The 27,819-nt window shown below is 41.4% G+C and overlaps 1 protein-coding gene across 3 annotated transcripts in view; it reads right to left on the bottom strand.

Annotated features, from left to right (window-relative positions):
- TTC37 (tetratricopeptide repeat domain 37) overlaps positions 1 to 27,819 on the bottom strand; it is a 78,266-nt gene that overhangs the window by 27,293 nt on the left and 23,154 nt on the right. For all 3 annotated transcript variants that reach the window (XM_006019706.2, XM_006019705.1, XM_025199110.1), the window contains 16 exons: positions 20,781 to 20,867; positions 20,589 to 20,692; positions 20,365 to 20,491; positions 17,975 to 18,154; positions 15,627 to 15,751; positions 14,819 to 15,072; positions 12,758 to 12,860; positions 11,167 to 11,343; positions 9,568 to 9,712; positions 9,323 to 9,401; positions 9,166 to 9,227; positions 8,988 to 9,044; positions 7,435 to 7,503; positions 5,895 to 5,969; positions 5,326 to 5,467; positions 869 to 962 (listed from right to left, as the gene is read on the bottom strand). In XM_006019706.2, coding sequence (XP_006019768.1) covers positions 869 to 962; positions 5,326 to 5,467; positions 5,895 to 5,969; positions 7,435 to 7,503; positions 8,988 to 9,044; positions 9,166 to 9,227; positions 9,323 to 9,401; positions 9,568 to 9,712; positions 11,167 to 11,343; positions 12,758 to 12,860; positions 14,819 to 15,072; positions 15,627 to 15,751; positions 17,975 to 18,154; positions 20,365 to 20,491; positions 20,589 to 20,692; positions 20,781 to 20,867 — 1,880 coding nt within the window. The remainder of the gene's footprint in view (positions 1 to 868; positions 963 to 5,325; positions 5,468 to 5,894; positions 5,970 to 7,434; positions 7,504 to 8,987; positions 9,045 to 9,165; positions 9,228 to 9,322; positions 9,402 to 9,567; positions 9,713 to 11,166; positions 11,344 to 12,757; positions 12,861 to 14,818; positions 15,073 to 15,626; positions 15,752 to 17,974; positions 18,155 to 20,364; positions 20,492 to 20,588; positions 20,693 to 20,780; positions 20,868 to 27,819) is intronic.

Here is a 27,819-nt window from a genome sequence, read left to right as displayed (position 1 = left end):
ATATCGGTACTGATCTAACATGGGACCAAAGTATTGGTGCACCTCTAATTTCAACTTCTAGGACTTGCTTCTTTAAAAAGAAGCAAACAAAAGATTTGTTCCTGATAATGAGAAGTGACTTCATATTATGTCCTGTGCTTTAGCTATAAGAAGTGTTGTAATAAATTTTAAAGCAACCATTAAAACATCAGTATTCAGAGAAATGCCTCATCTTTCCGGGAACAATTGTTTTTATGTATTCTTTTAATTAACAACTTGCATGCAGCACAGGCAGAGCCATGATATTTTAGTTCCCTAATCCCTACCAAAAAATTCAACATGCCAGAAATTACTGTAAAACCTTGCATGAAAGACATAGATTAATTCATTCTCCAGAAGAGATGCAAGACAACTGTGTTAACTACTTGTGACTCGCACACAGTCAGGGCACATGTAATACCATTTTGAGAATACTTCTGAGAGCCTCTCTGAGAAGATGCTCCACTCATCTACTCCTGTACAATAGATGGCAGTGGGGAGTGGCTGCAGGATGACTTCCCTGCCTCATTTCTAAGTCTGGCTCATGCAGAGTAACAGTGGGTGTGCTTCCCAGTAGCATCCTGAGGACAGCCACAGAAACAGCAGCCAAACCCTTAAGGGTTTAAATATATTAGCCAAGTTTTGTATGCTTGTTTAACCTTAACACAATGGCACCACTTTGCAACAAGACATCCCTATATTCCCTTTAAGTGCACTAGTTAAAATGCAGCAAGGAAGTGGAGCGAGTTAACCCAACAGAAGGAACCTAACTATCAGACTTTTTAGCTTGAGAGTATTTTAAAACAAAAGTTAGAGCTTACAGAGAGAGGGGGGGGGGTGTACACCTTACCTTTCATATGCACCTGTTGCCTGTTTTTTCAGTTGTAGATACTCATTCAAATAACCCAACATTGTGAAAGCAGATGCATCATTTTGAATTCTTTCTGGAAGATCAGAAATGACCACACTGAGGAACACTCCAGGAATGAATATTGAAAAAAATGAAAGGTAATAAAAAGAGACTACAGCACATTGTTTTGAAACATCTTGCCAAGTCCTAGCTGTAAGAAGCTCGCTGAGGTCAATGGAAGTCAGACACCTGAAGGAATGTACAAGAAGATACCAAAATCCCATACCATCTTCAGACTAATCCAAGAGATGGCTTTAATTCTTAGCACATTAAGAGTTCCTGCACACAAGTTGTTTTACTCATCAGTACAACAATTCTAAGTTTCAGATTGGACATTCATTTTCCTTGGAAAATGAAAAATGGAAAGAGGTTCAATTGTTTTGTTTCAGTCTTCAGCAAAATATATATTGAACCTTAAGGGTGTGGACACGACACCTGAATTGTTCCAAAAAATGTCACTGATTGGGAACCAGTTCACCATTGTGCAGAGTGCTGTGGCCCTGACACCAGGGGGTGGGAATAAGCATCGACCCCAGCATTCTCTCAGTGGGAGAGTGGGGAGTGGCTTGCAGCCATGCTTTGGGTGGGAGTGTCAGGGGGTGAGGGACCTGTGGCTGGGGGCATTTTCACTTCTGCTTTTCCTCTTTCCTAAGCTCAGATGAATAAGACTTCAAAAGCCAGCTAATGGTTGAAGTCTTAGGTATGCTTGCCTGACCAGGGGGTGGGGGTGTCAGTGCCTAGACCCATGCTTTTTGGTTTCCAGAGCTTATTAGGGGTTGGCGGGGCACAGCATAGTGACGGGCTGAAGTCAAATAAGGCATGATAATACAGCTGGCTATGTTAAGAAAGATGCCTTTTATTGAACAAACAGTGCAGGAGAGCTCATGGATAAAAAACAAAACAAAAAAACAAAAACTGTACAAACAAAAAGGGGGGGGGGAAAAAGCGGGCAACAGTTCTGGCTATATACTAGACCAGTCAGTTGTGTGTAGAGGGGTGAAGAACAATGCAGTGTCGGCTTGGAGGACTGACCAGACCTGTGGCACAGAACACGGTGTCTACACAACAGTGAACAGGTTCAAAATAGCACTTGATTTTCCAGGTACCCCATTGAACTATTTCAGGAAGACATTTAAGCCTGTTTTAAATCTGTCTGCTTCAGGTTAAACAGTATTTAAACTAATTTAAGTGTTGTGTGTGTCCATGCCCTAAGATTTTAGCTTTAGTAGTACTGCTTTTGGTTCTATGTAATTAAAAATGAGGCTAAGAATTATCAATTTGATATTCTGAGTGGGGAAGTAAAGGTTCTTTTTAGAACACAGGAAGATACACAGACAGGGTACAGCTATTTGAACAAATTACCAAAACTTAAGTGCTGGAGTATATTTACAGCTTTAGCTACTCCATAGAAGCCATCTATGTTCATGCCTATCCTGCAGCAAATGCACAGTAGCTTGGTTGAGACTCAAGCTGCCTCACATTCACTGTGCACACGGACAAACTGGCTACACATATCAAGAACAATAAAAAGTCCTTTTTTAGATATGTGGGGAGCTGGAAGAAAAGCAAGGGTAACATTGCACCCCTGCTAAACCATATAGGTCAACTGATAACTGATGCCCAGAAAAAAGCCAACCTGCCTAATGGGTATTTTGCATTGGTTTTTCACCAGCCCCAAGGGACGGCCCTGCTCAATATGGTACGGGATGGCCAGAGCAAGGGAGAACTGTTACCCTTCAATGTTGACCATGTGAAGGAACACCTTGAGAGGCTGGACACCTTCAAGTCAGCTGGCCCAGACAGCTTACACCCCAGCATACTTAAGGAGCTGGCAAGCATCATAGCTTAGCCCCTGGCACGGATCTTCGAGAACTCATGGCGCTCTGGTAAAGTGCCCAATGATTGGAAGAAGGCCAATGTGGTGCCTATGTTCAAGAAAGGGAGGAAAGCAGATCTGGGGAACTATAGGCCCATCAGCCTGGCTTCTACTCCGGGGAAGATCTTGGGGGGGGGAAAAAAAAAAAAAAAAAAATCAAAGAGATAATTTTTGACAAACTGTCTGAAGGCAACTTTCTGAGGGATAGCCAGCATGGGTCTGTTGCGGGTAGGTTTTGCCTGACCAATCTCATCTCCTTCTACGACCAGGTGACATATCGGCTGCATCACAGTCCGCCGGCTGGGGAATTGGCTTCGAGGTTGGACCCAGAGGGTGGTAATTGACAGAAGTCAATCATCGTGGTGCGCCATGACCAGTGGGGTCCCCCAAGGCTCTGTCCTTGGGCCTATTCTTTTCTACATCAACAATGTGGACACTGGTGTCAAAAGCAGACTGGCCAAGTTAGCTGATGACACCAAACTTTGGGGTAAAGCGTCCATACCCGAGGATAGGACGGTGATCCAGGCTGGCCTTGGTAGGCTCGGAAAACGGGTGGATGAAAACCTGATGGTGTTTAAACACCGAAAAATGCAAGGTACTCCACCTTCAGAAGAAAAACCCACGGCATGCTTATAGGCTTTGCAGGGCTACGCTTGCCAGCACCCCCACCCAAAAGGGGAGGCTTGGCAGTGCTACGCTTGCTAGCACAACAGCCAAAAGGGACTCGGGGTTCATGATTGACCACAAGATGAGTATGAGCCACCAATGTGATGCTGCAGCTGGCAAAGCGAGCAAAACTCTGGCTTGCATCCATAGATGCTTCTCTAGCAAATCCCAGGATGTCATCCTTCTGCTGTACTCGGCCTTGGTGAGGCCGCAGCTGGAGTACTGTATCCAATTCTGGGCTCCACAATTCAAAGAGGATGTGGAGAAGCTTGAGAGAGAGTCCAGAGGAGAGTCACGCTCATAATCAGAAGGCAGGAAAACAGGCCTTATGATGAGAGGCTAAGAGCTATGGGACTCTTCAGCCTGGAAAAAAGTGCAGGCTCAGAGAGACCTGGCGGCTGCCTGTAAGCATATAAAGGAGTGTACATCAGGATCTGGGGGAACACCTGTTCACCAGAGCGCCCCAGGGGATGACAAGGTCAAACGGTCACAAACTTCTCCAAGACCGTTTCAGGCTGGACATAAGGAAGAACTTCTTTACAGTTCGAGCCCCCAAGGCCTGGAACAGACTGCTGCCAGAGGTGGTGCAAGCACCTACTCTGGACTCCTTTAAGAGTCAATTGGACGTTTATCTTGCTGGGATCCTGTGACCCCAGCTGACTTCCTGCCCCTGGGGCAGGGGGCTAGACCCAATGATCTTCCGAGGTCCCTTGAATCTATGTATTACTGTGAAGTAGTTAGCAAATTAAAAGTTCTCACTCTAGCTTTCTCTCATGGTAAGTAGTCATACTTACATTCTCCCTTAATTAATTAATCCCACTAGAACAGGTTGGAATTCTATAGTTGGGCCCTTGTAACCTCTACACTGTATTTAATTAAATCTTAACCCTGTAAAAGTACATCTGATTTTGTGGCTTAAACCATAATATTTTAGTAGCCAAAGTGCCTAATTTGTCATTGAACAACATTGAGAATCAAAGCCTTGATCCTGCTGTCCTTACTAGTTTCTTCAGGATTCTTTCCTCAGTTAATAGCACAATTATACCCCATTGTGAACAGCTGATGCCAATGAAGTCCCTGGAAGACCTTATAATTAAGACACGATAAACCTGTTAATGGGCACTAGTAATGGTGTGACAAAACAAAAAAACAAAACCAAAAAACAGCCCTAAAAGAAAAACCAAACAAACAACAGGAAACCACTCCCAAAAAGATCCCACAAAAGGTGCATAACATTTTTGGGGCTGGTTTCCATTATGCCTTTAACTAAGTGTATGGTCACCAGAGCCACTTCAAGACTACAATATTGTCCTGAGACTGCAAAGGAGTCTGAAACAGGTTTTGGTGTGGTCCTGGGATCAATGATGAGTCTCAAATGGCCTCAGTGCAGTCCAGGGGCTGGGACTAACAACAGAAAATTATTGGTTCTGGCCCCAAGACTGCTTGGGTTCAGGCAGGCTGCAGACATCCAGCTTTCAACTTGACAATGGAGCCTGGGATCCCAGCCTCCCTTTTCACTGGCAAGTATTAAATAGTGCCACTAGGATCTGATCTCTGATCTTAAAATGATGCTGGCCACACGTGTGGTAGGGGAGAAGGTGTGATTGCTGGGACTGTGGATCAGATCCCATTGCATCATTAAATTAATGTGCACCAAAGGCCTAGGATTAGGCAAGATACCTACCTATCCATTTTGGTTATCTGCTTCACAATTAAGTCGTCCCCTTGTCATTATTATATGATCAGATCACTTGGCGCAGCAATAGTTCAGACATAGATACTCATGACAACTACATCTTTTAGTCAAGTTCTGATACCAAATTACAGAATTTGTGTCTTTAAAAAAGTTACTCACGTGTATATTTGCTCAAAACCACCTGTGCTGCTGGAATGGCATGCATCTGAATGATGTTGTATTGATACAGCTCAGAGTTTCGGTTGCTTTTATCCTGCAATGTTGAGCATACCCAATGGGCATAACCTTTTGCTCCTTCAGTCTCAAGAAGGAAGAAAACAAAACAGGGTGTTATTAGCTGCTAAAAAGTGACAGATGACAGTGATAAAATGTAAAAAAATTTAATTACTTCTACTTATAGTAGAAGTCCTCAAAGCACTCTTGTTAGATGAGTCAGTCAACATTTTCTTCTGCTTCACTACTGTTTAGGTTTACTACAAACCACATTTCAATTTTTCTTTGAGGATATACATTTCTGTATTGCCAGTAGATTTAATGTGCTATTGGAAGGCTATCATGCTGTGAAGATGGCATAGGAATACAGAATACAGAACATGGACGCCTTAAAGGGAATTTGCAGTGGGTCGCTAGCTTTCCAACTGCCATCAACTTTTGCCATAGGCCTTTCTATAGTACCACAGGTAAAATTATTCAAAATCACCCAGTGAGAAAGCTGTTCAAATACTTACATGCATACTGAGTTCAGTGGTGTGCCTAAACAGATCCATAGTATCATAGCTGCCTACACGCTCTGCAATGAGAGCCTAAAGACAAATTAGAAAAAAAAAGTTTGGATTTGGTATCATACAGTACTCCATTATTCCCACTTGGACGTGTTCTCAAGAAACTGAAAACTACCAAGTACATCCAGTCATATACAAAACTATAATCACAAAATGTTTACACATATCTAATGTGGTACATTTTAATCACCTTTAAAAAGATTCCTGAACATATAATGAATCTTAGTTTAGAAAACTGGCATATAGACAGAGGAAGGGAGGGCACAAATTGCTGCATTTAAATTGCCTATGCAGTAGAAGGTTACTTTCAAAGCAAGAACTCAATCTTGAGTTTATAGAGCACTCACTACAATGGAGCCTCATTCCTGACAAGGGATTTTAAAAAGGCACAATGGCTTACAGACATTAAAAGCAAAACAAAACAAAACACACTCCCCCCCCCCCCCCCCCACACACTTAAATGGTGCTTTACTTTAAACTCAGCCCACTCCCACACCAAGCCAAGCACATGCCCAGAAGAGGCACTGCATTAGCTGGACCCAGCTCGTCCAACATCTCTATAGACTGGATGCTTTATTGGTGCTTTTTTGACATTTATCTAATAGCTGACTGAATCAACTATTAGATGAAAGCACCAAAAAGCCCTGCTGAAGCATCCAATCTATATAGACATTGTGGAGCCAGGGCAAACCAATGCATTGCTTCTGCCAGTGAAGCATGTCTTTTTGGGTTTTTTTGTTTTAAAGTCTGTAAGCAGCCAGTGATATTACTACTACTTCTCACATTTTGGTTTCACTTATATAATAGCAGTAAGATGGACAGTATATATTACAGAAGGCACCTGTGAAAGGAGGACAGTATTGAATATTTCCCCACCTTATTCTGTCTGTCTAGTGATCCAAAGGCTTCCTATCTCCCTTTCCCCTCAATGTCAATACATGAAGGTGACAATAAGACAGACTATGACATTCTAGTTCCTGCAAAATGGCAAATGTCAAAGCCTTTAAATTGCTATGACTGCATAGTCTATTAAAAACCATTTTAGATGTCTGATATAGGAGAACCAACAATATAAAAAAAATTCTAGTTTTAAATTTCTGACCATAATGCTTTAACATGCTTTCTCCTCCCCATCAACTTCTCCCTACATTATTGCTCCCAGAAACACTATTTCTGTTTTTTTGTGTGATCAAGAGGAGCAAAATTGGGTCCAACGAACAATGGTTTTGCTTTAGATGCACTAAGCATGGAGAATACCAGCACTTGACAATGCTACAAAAACAAGATTAAATACAATGAACATAGCTGTTTATAAGAGACAAAAAAAACTCTGCAAAAACTTGAAAGACATGGAATAGTAGGGTTTTGTCTAAGTACCCAAGCATTTATAAACTGAGGCTTAATTAAGAATTTGTTTAAGTCCTTCAAACTTTGATAAAACACTTATTGAATCACATATTGTGAAAGACGTTAAGTGAAGTTTTACCTGCCCAATCCAGCACAGTAAATATGAGGGCTCAAGAGACTGAGCTACTTTGAAGGCTTCATGAGCTTGCTGTAAAAATACATATGATCAGATGCAGAGCAAAACATTTCAGAAGACTGTTAAACAAACATGGACAAAAATCTATTGTATGGGTTACTGACAAAGAACGAATGGATTAACTATTTCCGTGGGATAAAATGAAGTACAATTACATATCCAATGAGATGTAAAGAACACGCACATGCAATCAATACTCGTACAGAGTACTTAAGTACCACTTCATTGCTTTGTCTTTAAAATCAAGACCAAGATCAACACCTTTCCCATTAGCAGTGATTAATGAAAATTTATTTGCCTTTGGAAAAAAATTCAAGCCTCTGGTAGACTCCAATTCTGCAAGTTTACTTCCTTCATAAAGTGTTTTCAAACTGTTCATTCACAATCACTGCATACAGAGTTTGCTCTGAATTGTGTGCAAGCTTTTTTTTTTTTAAGCAATTATTTATTAAGGAGGTCATATACTTAACCTTAAAAAAGGCCTTCTAACAAGATTAGATGCTTAGTGATAACCCATTTTCTAAATCTTGCATTTAGCTTTTTTTAATACAATACATTTGATTTTACAGAGTAGGGGTTGATTTAGTTCTGTTCTTGAAATTTTGGAGATACAAATCAGATTCTCACAAAATCTAGGTAAATTAGTTTCATTTAAAGCCACCTCATTTTATTTTTCTCCTAAGGCTGAAAGATGTACCAAAACATGCCAAATACCTAAGCAGTCTAAAATATGGGCTGACATTTATGAGCTAGGAATTTCCCAGTTCCAACATGCTTGTGACCCAGATTTAATTCAGTTTTGGTTACCAGAATTTGTAAGTGCTAGGTTAAATATACACACACTGCCCAAAAACTGCGCACACAGTATTATTTTTATTTAACTAAACTATCTAAGAAAATACCTGAATTGTTTTCATCCCCGCATTACGCACATCTACATGTATGCTGTAATGTGCATTTACGCATGACAAAAAAACCCGTGCTTTTTAGCTAATGTGCATTAAAACAAGCTAATGAGCATTTTTTACTACCTCACAACGGAGGGCTCCTACAGACATGCAACAAGGCTGCTCCATCACGCTGTAAATCCAGCACACTGAAGCAGACTCGATTAATCAAGACTGCTGGAGCGTGGAAATTAACACGCTCCAGAAGCCTCTGGAGTCATGTGTATCAGCATCCCCATGCTGAAAAATGGGGGCAGGGCACTTTAAACTAAAACTCATTCGATGGCCTTTAGTTAAAAGTACCCTGCCACCATTTTCAGCATGGGGATGCTGATACACATGATGCTCAGGAGCTTTTAATTAGCACGGCTCACTAAAGCACCCCCCTTCCCTCCCGCCCTCAGACAGCTTGTCTATAAACGCCTGGAGGTACTAGATTTAACGCACACTACCAAAAGCACATTATTTAACGTGTAGATTCACCCATTAGAAGTAAAATGTATTAACATAACATGCTAAAATTTAAGATTTAAAGGAGAAAAGCTTTACCTCAATGTGTCCATTTACTAGATACAAAACCCCCAAGTTGGTCCAGGCAACTACATTCTAGCAAAACAAATTAAATGAAGTTAAAATCTACAAAAAACTTTTAAAAAGGCGGGGGGGAAGGGAGGAGAGAACCGTATATGCCCAGTTATAGGTAGATACCATCTGTTCTATCACTTACAATTTGTTCAGCTTGAACAGATTTGATGAAACAATGTTGAGCAAGAGCGTAATTCCCAATTGCTGAAAGACAGGAGCGCTAAATGTAACTGAATTTTGTTAACAGAACCAGCTAAGCTGTCCCCTAAATTAGCTGCAGTTTTACTTGAGTGACTTACCGCTACAGGAAGCAACCACACCAAGAGCATTCCAGTAGAGGTAGTTTTTACTGTCAAGCCTCACAGCTTTTTTGAGACACTGAGAAAAGAAAGATTAAAATGTGAATTAAACGCTCAGGTGTGGCATGAAGTTTCTCATGTTTTAGTCACAGTTTCAATTACACCAGACAACATCAAAGCAATTTTGAAAAGAAAACAAGGTCTTTTTCAAGTATTACTGAAGATAACAGAAATATAGGCAATACCTGTACAGATTTCTCTAACAGTTCACTGATCTCATTTGTGTCACTACCCATTGTTGTTAGGTGTTGTGCCTGACGATAGTAATTTATTCCAAGATCACACCATATGTTAGGTAAGAACATCAATTTTAAAGCTCTGCCATAACACCTACAGAAACATGAATAACAAAATCATTTTATTTCTACCCAAAGATGAACAGAACATTTAACTGAAGCCTGCCTGATGAGGAGCTTTGAAACAGCAATAAACCCCAAAAAACAAACAAAAAACCCCTAACAGGTGATGGGTAACTAGCCACTTATGTGGGAAGAAAAAATCAGAGCATTTCTTGGCTTTGGGCATAGTAGTTCAGATATTATGTGTGTATTGCTGCGACTCTCAACCAGTGTGTTGCACCACCCTGGAGTACCGCGAAATCCTTTTGAGGATGGTGTGGGGTGCCATACAAAATACTAGCACTGTTTAGGTGTCCAAACACCTACACACGATTCACAAAATAAACCCAGAGATTTCCAATAGGAAGCCATAGTGTTAAAAAAACCCCAAAAACAAAAAAACCATTCTGACCTGTTGTGGTCTGAGTTCTTTGCAACAGAAGTGGCCTATTTTTTTTTGTAGTCCAAAAAGTAAAAAATTAAGAGCTGGCATTTTCTGAGGGATGCCTTGAGTCAAACAACATTGAGAACCACTAGTGTAGGGATATATCATAAAAGCCATGTACACTATTCAGTTGCTAGGCCATGGAACAGCTGTGTAGATAGTGTCAAACAAGTGCTGATGTCACCGCATCATGTATTGTGTGCGCACCATGTATGTGGCTCAAAAAATCTATTTAACAAGTTTAAAAATTCTACTTTAGAATATCTTATTGTGGCTACTTTGTATCCTTACCCTTATGACATCAAGTACAGTAAATACCATGGCTTGGATTTTAAAAGCAGTTGCATTAATTTTTTTGGCAGATGTAGCTAACACCACTCTGAAAGCCTTAACGTGTATGTAGCTAGCTGCATACACCTCAGAGGAAAACAAAAAAGACTGGCTAAAATCCAGATGCTTTTCCTGAAGTATATTTCTATGCACGAATAGAAGGTATCATCAATTTTAAAGTAGTCTCTTATGAGCTTCATGACTGGAAGCAAATAATCCCCTATTCCAGAAAGATAAAGTTCCTGCATCTGGTTTTGGACAACTGTGAAACTTACTAAGTTTGTCAATTCAAAATTTACAAAAGCAATTACTGTCATGGAGCTGAATTCTCTACATCATGGGAGACTATGGAGCCAGACCTATATATGAGAGAACAAAAGTACATTTCTAGACTGGGCTTCACTTACCCACTATAGAAAGATAAAGCTTTGAATTTTAGGGCAGAAAGGGTGGGATACTGTGAAAACTGATTCGTGGGCAAGATACATAATTAATTTGTCACAATCCTGCAGTTATCACATCTATCTCACTTCAGCACAGGTTGAATTCAACTGATGCAGGATTATGCACAAATCAACTCATGCTTTTAATACTTTACTTTTTTAAAGTACTTAAAATATTTCAGTAGACTGTGTGTCATATACTGTGAAGTACCCAATGATTGTTATTACCTCCCTCCCAGGATGAGGAGCTCACTTTTCTTCAGGGTTTGCTTGTCTGTGTTCTGACCAATAAGGTATCCTAGAACTTTAACATTCACTTTGGATGTTGAAATCACATGCACACTAGTACACGCATCTCCAAGTAGTTTCCAGATACAAGATACATCAGGACGACACTTTGCTGCTCTATAAAATTAAGGAAGAAAACAAACGAAGTAGTTCATTCATGGAAATCCTTAGCCACTCAAGTCTCAGTCTTTCAGAAGTTTACTTTTCAAAACACTAGAACAAGTTCAATTTAACACAGGTCACCTCCGAAATAGAAAATATACTGCCTACTCAAATACAAAATAAAGAACAACATCCATCATATATCACTGTCACAACTTAAAGGAAATACGGATAGTGTTCATTATAGTTTCATAGTTTTAGGGTCGGAAGGGACCTAATAGATCTTCTAGCCCGACCCCCCGGGCATAGAATTACTATGCACAAACTGAGGTTAGAAAGCAGACTACAATTTCTGCATTTCCACAGCTCATTAACAGTCATTCACAACATCTTTCTTTAACTGCAAGATCTTTGGGGTAAAAAGACATAGTTTTTAAAATCTAAAGTTAGATAAGGCTTATACATTCTTGTTTATCAGGTGGAATTAGTTTCTTACTTTAGCTAAAGAAATGATGTTTACTGGTATTACCAATGAAGTGTATACATTTAAGTGTCTAGAAGCCAGCCAATTACTGAATGATGCTGACAGGGGGACAATCCATGTGGACAGGTAACTAAGTATACTGTGTCAACTCTACCCCATAAGTGGACTCATGAAACAATTACTATGGATCACTGGTATGCAGCAAGTCCCCTTCTTCTTTTAACTGTAATTTGCTCATGGTAAAATTACTGTATTTACTCAAATATAAGATGACCCTGAATATAAGATGACCCCCTAATAATTACATTCTGTATATGGAAAATGTATACATTTGTTATAATTTTCTACATAAAGAATACAAGTATTGGAGGGTTCTCTTGAATCACTGTTCCCCCTCCCTGGCTGTAGTAGGAAAAGAAATGACTGGAGGCGGGGACAGAGTCAGGTAGCTGCCTTGCCCTCTGCCTTGCCCACTTCTTTTCCCTGCAGCCTTCACTCTATTAGGACCCTATTAAAAAGAAGTTTCTGAAACTTCAGAAATAAAGAATTAAGCATGAGATCTAGAAGTTTAAGATGAAAAATAAAAGACAAAAAAGTAAATAGAAAAGCCTTCTTGTTAATGAATCTAATTTGACAACCTAATTTTGACCCTATGGAGTCACTACTTCTGAATTAGTCAGGTAAAATTTCTCCTCACCAGATCTTTAAAGATAACACCCCCCCCAACAAACAAACAAACAACCCCCTCACAATTCACGCAAGTGAACCAAGAAGGAAGTGTTCAGAGTACAAAAGGTACTTTTCATACTTGTATCATAAAAAGGCACAAAATAAAATTTCATCCTAGGCCAAAATAACTGAACCTCCAATCATCCCACATTTTAACTGACACTACAGATTTTAAAACTTCCAGTGCACATTAATTCTTTAATATAAAATACTAACCGTGTAAAACATTCAAGTGATTGCTCAATGAAGTCCAGCGCTTTGTCATCAAGGTAATCTGCAAGCGCAGCCCTTGCTACCATCAGGTAGCACTCACCCAGACCTGAAAGCAAAAGAATTGTTACCCTTGTTATGGGAGACTTCTTTGAAATAAGAACTTGTAAAACGCCACAGGTAAAGTAGGACAGAAACAAATAAACAAGAAAACAAGACCCTGCTGCTCATATTAATAATTCAGCTTTTCCTACCCTGGAAAAAAAAATAACTGAAGATTATTTAGGTTTATGTTTGGTGTAATTATAGAAGCCAAGACTGACCCAGATATCCAGCAGTAACTCCCATTATCAGCAGCTTGATGTATGTGTTTGACTTCTGTTCTATCCCGAGTTTTCCATTCTTGACACTTTTCCCTTGCTGACAGCATAACTGCCTTGTCAAAGTCAGGGAAATAACTACATCAAGCAGGAAGCTATTTGCAAATATCATTGCTTTCAGTATGTTTTAAGGTCCCGGGACATCTCATCCCTCACTGCACAGAGGTGTACAACAAAATCTGGCTTGCTCAATGAATAGAAAGGCCATGACACCTGTAACTGACTAGACATCAAATCTGGTTTTCAGGAAGAAATTCAGGACTGGACTGCTGCATTTATTTCTTTGAAGAACTCTTGACGTCTTAATCCAATATTGTAGCAGCTGGTACCATGGTCTTTCCAGCGTTTTCTACTGCTCAAGAGCTCAATGCCTCACCCAATAAGCAACACCCAAGATACGAGACGTGCCTGATATACCTACATGTGACCCTGGCTCTGACTTAAACCCTTCACAAGCATCTAAAGAAAACAGCTGCTGCTACTGCTACTCACTGCCATATGGAGCATTTTTGTCTACAATGAGCTGGTATCATATAAAAACTGTTAACAACTATCCAAAATGACAGAAGAGAACAGGAGAGAAACCATGAAAACTTAGTCTGACAACTGATGAAAAGTTACATTGACTTCTGTGTAGATGGCCCCAAATGTATCACAGGAGCAATGCAGAAATACTAAGAAGCAAAGGATACCCACTAGGGCTGTGCAAAAATGTTGGCAGCCGTTTCGTTTCAGAGGTGTTTCGGGCCATTTCAGTGCCCGAAACAACGAATCCAAATCAAAACTGAAGACTCCGAAACGAAATGGGGCATCCAAAACGTTTTGGAAAATTTCAGAGCTGGGCTTTCGGGGAAACAGCTGCATGCCGCTGCCCTGCCGTGCAACTCGGCCCTGCAAGGAGCAGAGATCCGGGGCAGTGCAGGGTGGGCAGCAGCAGCGAGAACCCTAGCGCGGATCTCTGCTCCCTGCGGAGCCAAGTCATGCAGCAGGGATCAGCAGGCTTGCTCACTGCTCTGTGCTGCTTCCCTGCCCCGTGACCCAGCATGAGAGGGATCAGAGATCTGTCCAAGGGTCACTTTGCTCTCATGGAGAGCAGGGGCCATCCTCCTACCCCCGATGAGCCACCCATGGCTCTGTCCTGCTCCCCCCAGCCCCAAGGCCCGGCTGGGCAGTAGGGCTGTGTGAAGCTTGCAGCCCATTTGAAACAGATTCAGAGATTTGGCCGAAACGAAACAGGACAATGACCTGAAACAAATCACTGTCCTCCGGAACGGCCAAATCCAAAACCGAATTGAAACACAGCCGTTTCACACAGCCTAATACCTACCCACAGTACTGAAAGAATAATTCAGATAAATTACCACCATGCAGTAACAATGACTCTTAGTGAAGAAAGTTAACAATCCATTTGTTACACAGCACCTCATTGCAAAGCAAGTGTCTACGAGTGCATGAATTGTGTGGGTGGGAGGCAGAAGGGGTACAAGTCCTATGATACGTTTTTTAGGCTGTCCACTCCTTCAACAGCTCAACGCTCTATTGAAAATCATTTATTGGTATTTAGCAAGTGCTGTTTTGCTAGTTATGAAATATTTTTTCCTATTTGAACTGTGTAAAGCTTTCTTAATGCAGAGGTTAGTACTTCAGTTTCAACATTTCATTAAATGAAACAATCCAGCTTTGCTACCTTTTAGTGCAGATACATATTCCTTTGACTTCTTCAAGATTTTCTGATATTCAGCAATCGCTTCCTTGTATCTTCCTAGAAGCTGATCAATTACTGCAGCCTGGTAAATACTGTAAACAGACTCTGGGTTCAGTTCACTAGCCTTTGTGAAGGACTTCAGTGCCGTCGTATAGCCACCTCTGCTTAAGTAGGCCTCCCCTAGAGACTCCCAGCAGTTGGAGTCCTTTGGATCTGCCCTCAGAGCCGCCTGCAAGCTAAACATGTCAAGCAAGACATCAGATTAAATTAACCATATTAGTGCAAGATACAAAAAATCCCTGCTTTCTCAATACATTTATCCTTGTCCCCAGAAATGTGTGGGTAAGAAACCATATATGATCAAAATATTTCTTAGGTTTTTCTGTTTTGTTTTTAATCCTGACAATTTTTAGCTTCACCTCAGACATTACCAGTACATAATTCACCAAAATTACAAAACTGGATTTGTTCAGGAGTGGATTTTGGCCACTGGTCTGAACATAAGACAAGATGATTTGGTAGTAGCTGCTGCAGCATCAGCAACAAGTCAGATTTATGGATAGAAAAGCGAGTTGTGGTTTATTCACATAACCTCTCCATTATAACGTGAACAATAAACAAAAGCTGTGATATGACACATCCCAATGTTGACTGAGTTACGCTCTTACTCAATATACAGATAAAGTGAGGTCCTACTATATATACATTATTCTCAAAAAAATAGCTTGATTGAAGACAAACTGTTCAATTGACTTTGCACAGGCAACTTAAGCTAAACATTAGTTCTTACTCAGCTACTGCTTGTGAATGCTGATTGGCTCTCAGGTAGTAAAGACCACGACGAATCCATGCCCATTTTGCTGCACCAGCACTTGCTTTTTCAGTGACTGAAGTCAAGATTGCTATACCAGTCTCCTGATGAAGACCCCAAAAGTCAGATTAGATACATATGCATGTACAACACAGAACAAAGTTATCATTCCTGCTTAGTATTAGGTATATTCTTCATACAATACCCAATTAATTTGTGGTAAGATAGGAGATCAGGTACTTTAACAAGAAAGAAGTACAGGGTTTTTCCCCTTTCAAGCATAAGGCAACATTAATGCCTGGCCCATAATATACTGTGGTTATCATGCACTACTTTTACAAGAGGAATATAATCAAGACTGGTTTGCTTAGACTGGCCTTATAAAGCAAAGATTCCCATCTCTAAAAAGATATATCCCATCTACAGCATGCTCTTCACGTAGGATTTAATTTTTTGCTATAAAGATTTTTTTTTTTTTATTTCTGGATTAAGTTGCTAAAGATCAAGGCAGACAGTTGATGGAAAGAAGGTAACAGAAAAGAATTTGTATGTTAACCTTACTAAATGGACAGAAGGAGCAGTCTGCCTTCCTTCTCCCTGGTTAGTTGCCACTAGTTTGAGGGAATTCCAATTACACCCAAGATCTAATCAAACTTCATAAAATTTAATAAGAAACAATTATAGCAACCTTTCAGATCTAAGTGTCATTTGCCCAAATTGCAAGTGTGTTAGAGTATAAACAAACATCTGCGAGAAAAAAGAACTAGACATCTAAGAAAGAAGAGTAAGTTGCACGCTGGTATCAATGACTATCTTATCTGTGGCAGGTTAAAAGGTAACATTCTTCTGAGTATTAGAAAACCGACTTTCAGAAAGCTTTGTGAAACTGTGTTAGAAAGAGTACTGGAATTTTGGTAAGAGGATATAATTAATTAAATTCCACATAACATTCTCTAATAAACATTCCAAAATGAGTAAGGTACTCTTAAATAAAACTTTAATCCATTTGCATATCTAGAACACTGCATCTTCCAACTAGAAAAGTATGGCCATTATAAAAATCTGGATTTCTCTATTAGCAAAAATATGCAAAGCTTTTAAAACAGAATGGTGTTAGATGGAGGCAGCAACCATATCACTGGGATTTCAAAACTCCTCTAATGTCTCTGGCAATATTTTAAGAGGTTGTTTTTTTTCAAATTAAGTTTTTATAAATCATCATAATACTAAGTCTTCCTATTAGCCAAATTTCAAGAACTCCCCTAAAATGTGGTCAGATGTGGATTACTTTGGACTGTTCTTTTATTATCCAACACTGAAGAATCTGTTTATCCAAGCAGTTTTTTTTTTGGCCTGGCAAAGACAGAAGACCCACTTAAGCCTCATCTATACATGCAGGTCAAGGCATGGTTGGATTTAACGCATGATCCACACAATCATGCCTCCTGCCATATCATATATATGTAGCAGGAGGCATGATTGTGGGATCGCACATTAGATCCAATTGTGCCTTATTGCCTATGCAAGTGGAGTCCAATTCTGGGCTCCCCCTGCATTGGCAAGCAAGCAAGCACCCTTGGCTGGAAGCCCCCTTTGTTGACGCAACCATGGCAGCAACATGTAGCTGGGATCCAGAACCCCATTAACTGTGGAGACTTCTGGGTCCTGCCTGCATGCAAGGTGCAGCCCAGACCCAGAGCCCTGTATGTGCCCAGAGGTTTAATGCACCCCTGAGACTTGGGGATCATGACAGCTGTGACCCTCAGGGCTTGGACGGTTGTACCCCTGTGGCTGGGAGCCCTGTCAGCTGACAGGGCTCACAGCTGCAGGGGAGACCCTGCTACATGTGAAAATCAAAGCTTGATAGCAACCAGCTATAAAGTTAGCACACGTTTGAGGTCTCACTTTATAGCTGGTTTGAGTTTTTTTATGGTGCAACAGCCATCTTGCATGTGTAGCTGATCTCAAGCTAATTGCACAATTAACCAGTTACTTGTGCAATATCTGTAATGTGTAGAGGGGTCCTTATGTTCCTGAAAGTTAAGTTTCCTAATAAAAGCATGCACTCCAAAAAAAAAAAAAAAAAAAAAATCACTTGCACTACACCATTATTGTTCTGATTGCTTTCAGACTTAATATAAATTTGAATTTAAGTGGAGGTTTCAAGCACGCTTGGAACTATAGCATTAGTAAGCAGTGCGGGTGCAGGTGTGTATAAAAACAATGCCAAAAATCTTTATATTTTTGACAATAGGGAGCTGTTCTTCTCAGAGTCACTTCACATTAGAAAAAAAAAATGTTCCAAAAAGAAGTTGGATATACAATACCGTGTCTCCAAGTTCCATACTTAAGTCTACAGCTGCTGATCCAGCTTCTCCATCACTTCGATTCAGTTCAAAAGCCTTTTTATAGCAGCCACGAGCTCTGTTTTTGTCTCCAGCTACATCTCTGTAGTAATGGCCTAAATAGCAGAAAACACTTCCCATGTAGCTGTCCAATTTTGCAGCCTATAAACAATTATACACAAACAGCACATTTTGAAGCAGGATTCTAATATAGAACACGTTCAACAATATAATGCCAAATAGGGACCACCATGGGAACTTATCCCTATTTGGCATGTTCAACATATACAATTCATATACTTATATAACAGAGTGCTACCAAGCAAGTCACTTGTGAATTCCCGACATTACAAGAAAAAAAATTCAGTAGGCAGCAAGGTGTCAGACAGGTTTCCCTCAATTTATGCAGGTTCTTTATATGCAAATTCGCTCTTATGCGATGAGCATATATAGACTTATAATTCGTTATATGCGAGGTAAATTTGCTCTTATGCGATCAGCATAGACGCCCCCCCCACCCAAGCAGGTCTGTGGGGGGAGGGGAAAGGGCCATGGCCCCACTCACCCTGGCCCCAGCTGCAGCGGCCCCAGGAGCGGCCAGTGTCAGCAGCCACTGGGTTTCACTGTGCTCCACCTGTTACCCTGCACCGGGGCTCTGTTCCTGGGCTGCACTGTATCCTGGTAGCAGAGGTGAGTGGGGACAAGCGGAGCCCAGGCACACTAGAGGACAGGCAGAGCACGGTGCAGCCCAGCGGCTGCTCGTAGCTGGCACTGGCCACTCCCAGGGCCGCTGGAGCCAGGGCTGGGGTGAGTGCCACATCCTGTGCCGCCCGGGTCTCCGCTTGTCTCAGCCTATGCTGGAGCGGCTCAGGGAGTAGCAGACACCAGGTGCCTGCACCAGGGCACAGCGCAGCCCAGGAGCAGAGGTGAGTGGGGACAGGCGCAGTCCAGGCAGAGCACGTAGACAGCTGTTGCCAGCTGCTCCCAGGGCTGGGATGAGTGCTGCTCTGTTCCTTCTGCTTTGCTGCCTTGTGCAGCCCCGGGAGCAGCATCACTCCCTCTGCCCATTCCTTAGTCCCAGCCTCACTCCCTCCCCTCACCACCATGGGAACCTATCCCTCTTTGTTACACTGTAAAATGGGTTTGCTTTATGAGAATTCGATTTATGCGCCATTTTCTGGGAACTCATGTACCACATAAAAAAAAAAAAAAAAAAGAGGGAAACCTGTACTTCAGATCAGAGCTATTTAGTAACAGTACTAAGATATCTTAATTGTTCTGTTTCATGTGCAATGTCAACAAGCCAATTCTGAAGGACAAATTAATCCTGAATTGCTAGTTACACAAAATGATTTTTTCTATAGCAACAATCTTAAAAAGTATATAAACCTGTCATTTTCATATATAATACATAGTTTTACTGTATTACATTCTGCAGAACGTCAGGCCAAGTCATGTTGAAATTTAAATCTACACTGTTAAATCCTTAAAAGTATACCCTCTTGATTTAACTCTGAAAGGCCACAACTTGCTAGCAACTGAACTATAGTTTTATGACGATGAATGAAGACCAACATTATAAATGTTAAGGCGTTACTTCTTGTGGGCACATGTAATGTAATCCAGGGTTATTAACCTGGGGACCGCAAGTAGAAATATCATATTCTCACCCCTCACTGGTCAAATTGGTCAACAAAGACAGAAGCATATCAACACTTCTGCCAGCCCTTCTTCCCACCCATAGATATGAGGATTATCAATCGAACTGTGGAATGAGTGAGCTTTAGAAGTTATGCTCTGGCAGATACCATATCAGGTCAGCATGCAATGTCAAAACTCTTGATTTTTTTTAAATGCTGCTTTTCAACCAATATTAGGGTTAATAATTTAAATCCAGCCTTCATCCTTGGAGTACTGTACCACTGCTAAAAGTTCTGGGTTGGAAAAGAAAATGGAATCTCTATAGTGTAAACACGAATTCCTACATAAGACATCCAAACATTTAAACCAGTATTTTCCCAACTCTTCCTTAATCAGCTTGTATCTTTCCTGATATAATTTTGTCCAATGCTCTTCTCTTTATTTCAGGATATGCTTCAGGCTGGATATCAATTATCCTAGAGGAGAATGTTGCTGCTGCAGCTGTTTAAGACTTCAACATGGCTAGCATTAGGAGCTTCCAGGAGGGCAGGTGGCTTTCAATGAATGACCTCTCCAAGAGTTTGCAGGGATATCCAGGTTTGCTGCTTTCTTTTCTTTGTCCCATGCACAACTCAGCAACTGTGAAGTAAATACTCATTCCACCCACTGTATTTTCCACTTCAGGTATAACAATAGACTATTCCACAAACATTTATGGATGCTTTTGTTACCTTCAAAAATTGACTAAGAGCTTTTGTTTTATCTTTTCTTGTCTCTTCACCCATGGACCAATAAGTCAGTCCTAAGTAGTGATGATACTCTGCCACTTCAGCTTCTCTTTCAATAGCACTTTGAAAACTAAGTAAAGGAGGGGAAAGAAAAAAAAGTTAGGAAAATGCTTTATAGGAAAACAAAACAAAACGAGAAAAAAGAAAGAGACACACACAGATCTTACCTTCTCTCTGCCTGCTGATAGTTCTTTTGAGTGTAATGAATCAACCCCTCAAGAGCATGGGCTTCTGCCAGGTGAGGATGAGATGACATAATCTGCTGTGCAACCTGCAAAGGGATATAGTGTGGTCTGTAGTTTCATGCTGAAAGAGTTCAATTAAAAAATAAAACCTCACACAAACAACAACATACTAACCTTTGAAGCTTGGTTGATCAAGCTTTTGTTTACGTAAGCCCGACCTTTAAGAGCCAGAAGTATTGGGTCACTATTTACACCAGGCACCTAGAAAGAATAAGCATTATCTGAATTTTCTGATCCTACATATTGACATGTACTGACCAACAGCCAACACAATACAAAGTAGTAAATATTTACCCTTCTCAATCCCTCCCCAGGTAACAAAAGACACTTAGAAAATGTCAAGGCTCTCCTGCGGATCTTTTAAGATGCCAACTACTGATGAATGCCAATCAGTACCATTCAAATTTGGGTGGACAGAAGGATTGAATAAATATGCAGGGGCTTATTTTGGGTTCCTGGACATCACTGGAAAAAAAAGTTTCCTTTGCTCTACTGATACATCACAGTATCCAGAAAAGTGTGCTACAGCACATAAAACAAAAAAAAGGCATTTAAGATTTCAAATACCTTCAGGTATAGAAAATAAAAAAGTTGTTGCAAATGATAATTGAAGAGTTGTACATATTCTAAGGAAAATGTTTTGTACTATTAATTCAAATTTATTGTATGCCATTGGGTTTCACAACTGAGCAGATTTTATTTTGGTCAAACCCCAACAAAAACAAAACAGAACACCTTCAGGTAAATGTTGCAGATCAGCCACTATTAAACCTAATAGACCACTTCAAAGAAAGTCCTAAATAGCTTAAGATAAGATGCTGAGTTCACATGTGCAGAACTGCTTCAATTTTCTGTAGTATATTGTGATTTATGATGCACTTTTGAGAGCAAAAGTTAAGAATACTGAACAAGCAATTTCCCATTAAATGGTCTTAAAAAGGAACCTGTATCAAATTAAAATCAGGAAAAAGCAGTTAAGCATTTAAGTGATATTGATGACTCAACGCATTACTAAAACAGCTTAGAACAAAAGTTAGATACGGCTGTGAAGAACTACAAGAAACATAATACTAAGCAAAGATTTTATATAGTTTAGCTGGAAAGTATTCAGCCATGTTGAGTGTAGGAAAATGGAAACAGATTCAGTAGACAAGTATGACAGTTACATAGAACAGCTCTGCATGCATCTTGATGGTAATGACTTATCAAACTGTAAATATAATTTAATTTGGGCAAGAGAGAAGAAAAGGCAGTTACAATACATGTGAAATAAGGCTGACTAATTGAACATGAAGGATGGTACTAATGGAGAGCTTTGGTTAAAATAAAGCCATATAAATAAGAGGGTTGAAGAGACCACAGCAGTCTTACCATGCAAGTCATTTACTACATGATAAAAAATGGCCAACCAGACAAAAATGGTGAACCAGTCACAAATATGTAACTTGTTAAATGGAGAACATCTTTGTGGTTGGCTTGTAATGCACTTTAATATGAATGTGGTATTACACATCAAGAAATAGGACTCTGCCATGTCCTCCAGCATCCTGAAAAGTACTGCCTACCCCCCTTCCTCCTACCCTACACTGAAACCCAAGGAAAAACCTGGGTTTATCAAAGCTCCCAGCTGCCTGTGCGGGTGAGGGGGAAAATGCTCTTCACCCCCTCATCCCAGCAGATGAATAGCAGCTGTGCTCACTGGCCTGGCTACTGCCCCAAGACAGTGCCCAATCCTTTACTATTCTCTTCAGTTCTCTGTGAAGTGAATGTACCTCATCCCTGCTTCATCATTAGACCAATATAGGCCTGGAAGCAGCTGGGGAGGGCGCATACCCTGTGCCCTGGGCCACCTGGGGAGGATGAATCTGAAGTGGCTTTTCCCCAGCCACTGCTATAGCAGCAGGACATTCTAACACTGCACACGTAGCATGGGGGAGGAAGGTCATGTTCCCCTGCCCTGGAACATTGGTACTATGCCCTCTGCTGCTCCTGCTCCCTCTCCGCCCACAAGCTCGTCACGTGGAGTTGTGTCTGGGGAATCTTGGGAGGGTTGCAGCCCTATCACTTCTTCCCCTGTTCTTGCATGAAGCTGATCCAGTTGTGTGTGAAGGACAGAAGCAGTGGGGCTCTCAATATTCAGGGTACCACAAAGAGGGAGGAGGTTGGAGTCTGAGCACTTCTGCCCCCTCCCACCTTCCTTTTACCATCACAGCAAAGTAAGGTTGGAAGAGACCTCACAACATCATCTAATCCAGCCCCCTGTTCAGGGCAGGATCATCCCTGACTAAACCATTTCAGCCAAGCGTCTATCCAATCTGCTCTTGAAAATTTCCAGCAATGGAGAGTCCATGACTGGTCCAGGTAGCCTGTTCCACTCCTTAACCATCCTCTAGTCAAAGTTCTTTCTAATCTCCAACCTATTCTGCTGCAGCTTGAGGCTATTGCTTCTAGTCCTGCCCCATACAGCCACAAAGAACAGTCTATCTGCAATAGCTCCGTAGTTGCCCTTCAGAGATCTGAAGGACTATAAAATGCTCCAGTCTCTTCTCTTCTCCAAACAAGATAACTGTCTACCAACTTTTCCTCATAAGTCTTCTTTCCCGACCGCTAATCATGGTTGTCACTCTCTTCTGGCCTCCTTCCATTCTGTCCACATATTTCTTGAAGTGCAAGGCCCAAAACTGGACACAGTACACCAGGTGAGGCCTCACCAGTGCTGAATCTAGTGGAAGAATCCCTTCCCTTGATTTGCAAGTTACACTCCTGTTAATACAACCCAGTAAGAAGTTGTCTTTTTTGGCAGCAAAAGCACACTGTTGGGTTATATTTGTGCAGGCCGGCTCCCGATCCCATCCTCGCGATGTGCGAGCCGGGCCCGTCTTTGCGCACGCGGACTGTGGCCAGCAGGCCGGGCACGCGGGGCCGGAGAAAACCGCGGGGCGGTAAGGTACGCGCGAGCTAGAATCAGTTACAGAGGCGTAATGGTTGATTGAAAAGATTATTTACTTACACCCAAGGTGGTCGCGGTGTAGGCTGGACAGCTTTCCAGGTGCAGCTCCGTTTGAATCCTCGTTGGAGGACTCTGACAAACTCGGAAAATTGGGTATATAGGATAGGGATACATCTAGGATTGCGCTCGGTGATGGGGAGAGGCAAGAAGCTAAACGGACCTCCGTTGCCTGCTTAAGAAAGGTGCGTTGGGTCCGCAAGGGTCCACATCGCTTGGAGATCTTCACACAGCGAGAAGTCTCCTCCTCCTGGCGAGTTCTGTATCTCTCCAGGTTTCCTCTCTCTCCAACTTGGGCGGAAACTACCCAAGCCTTTTGTATGGCTAGCAAGCCAATAGCTAGCTGCCACGTATGCCTACATTTAGAACCGGCCAATAATGTGGCACGAATCTAAATACAAATGGCGGGAACTCCTTTGCACCGTGCATCACTATGATGCAAAAGAAATGCACCATGCAAAGAAGGCTACAAACGGCGGGAAATACTCTTTTGCACGCGGGTTCTCCTATTGCAGAAGAAAACTCTACCGTGCAAAAAAAGCTGCAATTTGGTGGGAACATAATTTAGCGGTGCCGAAGCACACAAAAACAAAAAACCACAACTTTGGGTTGTGACAATATTCAGCTTACGATCTACTGTAGTCCACTTTCCGCCTCCCGCCACGTCCTTCTCTGCAGTACTGCAGCCCAGCCAGTTGTTCCCCACTTTGTATTTGTGCATGGAATGAATCTGTCCTAAGTACATTACTGTGTATTTGTCCTTGTTGATTTTCATCTGACAGGCTGTGGACCATTTCTCCAATCTACCCAGGTCATTGTGAACCCTAGCCTTACCCTGTAGAGCGTCTGCATCTCCGTGCAATTTGGTGTTATTCACAAATCTGCCAAACATGCACTTAACCCCTCTGTCCAAATCATTAATGAAGATGGCTAACAATACTGGGAACCCCCCCTGGACACCTCCTACCTCTACACTGAGTCATCATTGTTGAATGTGATAATCCAACCAGTTATGTATTCCCCTTATAGTCCTTTCATCCAGTCTGTATTTCTTGATTTGTTAATGAAGTGTTGCAGGAGACTGTCAAAAGCCTTGCTAAAAATCAAGTCCTATTTCCACTGAGCCTGTCACCTTATCATAGAAGGAAATTAGGTTGGTCAGGCATGACTTGCTCTTGCTGAATCCATGGAGGCTGTTCCTGATATTTTCTAAATGCTGACCTGTTCTTTTCAATAGATACCTTGAGGGCTTGCTCCTTGATCTCTCCAGGTATCAAGGTTAGACTGATTCATCTGTAATTCTGTGAATCCTCCCCCACCCCCAATCAAAGATGAGGGGAAAAAAAGAAAAGAGATTTGGCATTTTTCAGTCATCCAGGACCTCACTTGACCTCCCTAAGTTCTTAAAGAGGACAGCCAATGGCTCCAAAATTACCTCAGCCAACTCCTTCAGTACCACAAGGAGTATCTCATCTGACCCTGATAGCATGAAAGCTTCTGGTTTGTACAAGTAATCCCTAACCTGTTCTTCTACCACTTTAGGCTATTTTTCTTCTTCCCCATCTTTGCTGCCAACTGTACTTGTCTTCTGGTAGCTAACCCTATTTATGAAAGCTGAAGTCAAAAAATGCATTAAATACTTCCATCTTCTCTGCATCATCTGTAACTAGATTTCCATCTGCATTTTGTAAAGGGCCTATGGTTTCTTTGGTCTTCTTACATTTGACATTACTGTAGAATCGTTTTTATTGCCTTATGCCGCTTGCCAGTTGCACCTTAAATCACGTCCTGGGCTTCCAAATTTTCTCCCTGCTCACCGGCGAGATACTTTTATGCTCCTTCCTACTAATTTGACCAAATTCCTACTTTTGGTAGGATTCTTTTTTTGAATTTCATCTCACTGAAGAGATTGCTGTCTAGGCACGCTGGTCTCTCATTACATTTCCCATTCTTCTATCACACTGGGATAGCTTCCTCTTGCATCCTTAATAAAACGTCCATAAAATATAGCTAACTCTCCTAGACAACTTTTCCCCTGAGACTTGCCTCCCAGGGGATCCTGCCTACCAGTTCCAAGTTTGTTCACACCTTCTTTTCTCAAGCCCAGTGTCTTTACTCTGCTACTCTCCTTTCTTCTTTCCTTCCAGCTCTGCACAAAGGGGGAGGGAGTTGGAGGCAGGAGTAAATGGGCTCCCAATGTTCTGGATGTCCTAGAATGGTTGGAGAATGGCACAGCTGTGTCCCAGGCATCCTGGAAAGGTTGGAGTCCTGCTGCTTCTGCTTCTACCTCCCCCTCCCTTCACAGAGTCACCTTTGTGTAAAGGCTGGCTGGGCAGAAGTGGCAGGGCTCCCTATGTCCTGGGAAGGATTGAGTCCTGTGTGAATGCTCCCCACACTTTGTATAGACGTAGGCCTGCACAAAAGAGTGAAGAGAGCATCTCCTTTACTCAGGGGAACCCCAGCTGACAAGATGGTGAGCTCAGAGATAAATTTCTTATTGGTAGTCTAGTGGGGGAAGTTAAGAGGAGGCAGGAGGTTGAATGATAGCTCATCAACAGCTCTTGAGCTCCCCTTGCAAAAATTCCCAAGAGCAAAAAAGTTCCCAGAGCACTTTCCCCCCTCTCCCTTCTAAATAGTTTGCCTTGTGAAGCAAGGCCCATGAGATTTCTATTACATAATATTATCCATCTACCAGACTTCTTTGTTCACCATAAGAAATAATGAAGGTGACTGGTTTGCAAATACAAGAGAGGCAGATGACCATTTACAGACAAAATACTGGTACGAAGATCTTTAAATGCATTTATATTAAAACATGGCTTTTGCTCTATTATACACATATAGTGTTACTATATTGTAAAAAAAGCACGTTTACAACCCAAAAAGAACACTTAAAACCTGAAGAACACAGAAATATTTAACAAAACACTTGATATGGGAGTGGGGAAGGAAAAAAAAAAAATCAAAGATTATACTGAGGCTGCAGACCTGGGGGATGGGAAGAATAAAAAAATTGTTCGATAAAAGGAAGAGGGCAGGATGAGGAGAAAATTTATGGGAGAAGAGGAGGGCAGAGTCACCAAAACACAAAATGAGCAAATTTCAGTGTCAGAACCAGACCAAAAAATAAGGGGAAAAAAAAGGTTTCCCTGGTTTAGAACAATGGTTTCTGCAGGGTGACAAGAGCCTGGAAGAGACCCAGGACAGAGCTGGAGGGGAAATTTAGGACCCAAGTAAAAACAGCATACATTAAAATTCAAGACAAAAAGGAGAGAGAGAGAGAGAGAGAGAGAGAGAGAGAGAGAGAGAGAAAAGTAGAAAAGGCAGCACCTGTCTCTTATTTGGTCCTTTCTATATTTGTTACTGTAAACAGACAAGGGAGAAAAAACACGAATCCTTCAGGATGTTTTGGATTTGAAGGCTAAGTACAGACAGTCAAAAAGCCCGAGGAAATGATTCAAGCTTGGCAGGTTAGTCTAAGCTGCATAGACTGAACTGATAAGCAAGTGAACAAACATTCACTTTTAATTCCAGAAATGTAGCCACATGCCTGCAGCAGCCCACACCAGAAGCTGGGGAGTTCTAGAGCACACCTGCTTGCTTGGCTGGAGCAAACAGCTTGGGCCAGGGCTAGCCCACCCACCCTGTAAGTAGGTGTTTGCAGGGAGGGTGCAAAGCATCCTAGGATGCTCGGGAACTTAACTTGAATCTGGAGGGGATCGGGGACAATAAACCAATTTAACTTAAATCACCTTATCTAATACTACATCCATCCAGGTTTATCTTAAAAAGTTTTCATCCCTTTTGAAAGTGGTTTATGTGCACTGAACTTTTGTTATGTTACTGATTTTAAACCAGTTTCAGATCACTTATACCAGTTTGTGTGTAAATGTTTGTCCCTGAAGTGAGCTACAGGAAAGAGATCAGCTTCAAGAGAAGCCAGAAGACTAAGCAGCAAGAATGGATACATTAAAGGATCAAGCTGAGGAGTTGCATAGAAGTGACCATCAAGTGATTAAAATAGATGTGACAAGGAACAAGAAACAGGGAGGTGGAAGGTGAGGAAGAGACAAAGAAAAAACACTTTAGCAAATATTTTCTTTATAGAAGAGTTTCTGAATGTGGAGTAAAAGGAGGAGGGAAAGA

Source organism: Alligator sinensis, unplaced genomic scaffold, assembly GCF_000455745.1.
Source record: "Alligator sinensis unplaced genomic scaffold, ASM45574v1 scaffold223_1, whole genome shotgun sequence".
Classification (NCBI taxonomy): domain Eukaryota; kingdom Metazoa; phylum Chordata; order Crocodylia; family Alligatoridae; genus Alligator; species Alligator sinensis.
This window is presented reverse-complemented; position numbering and strand designations above follow the sequence as displayed.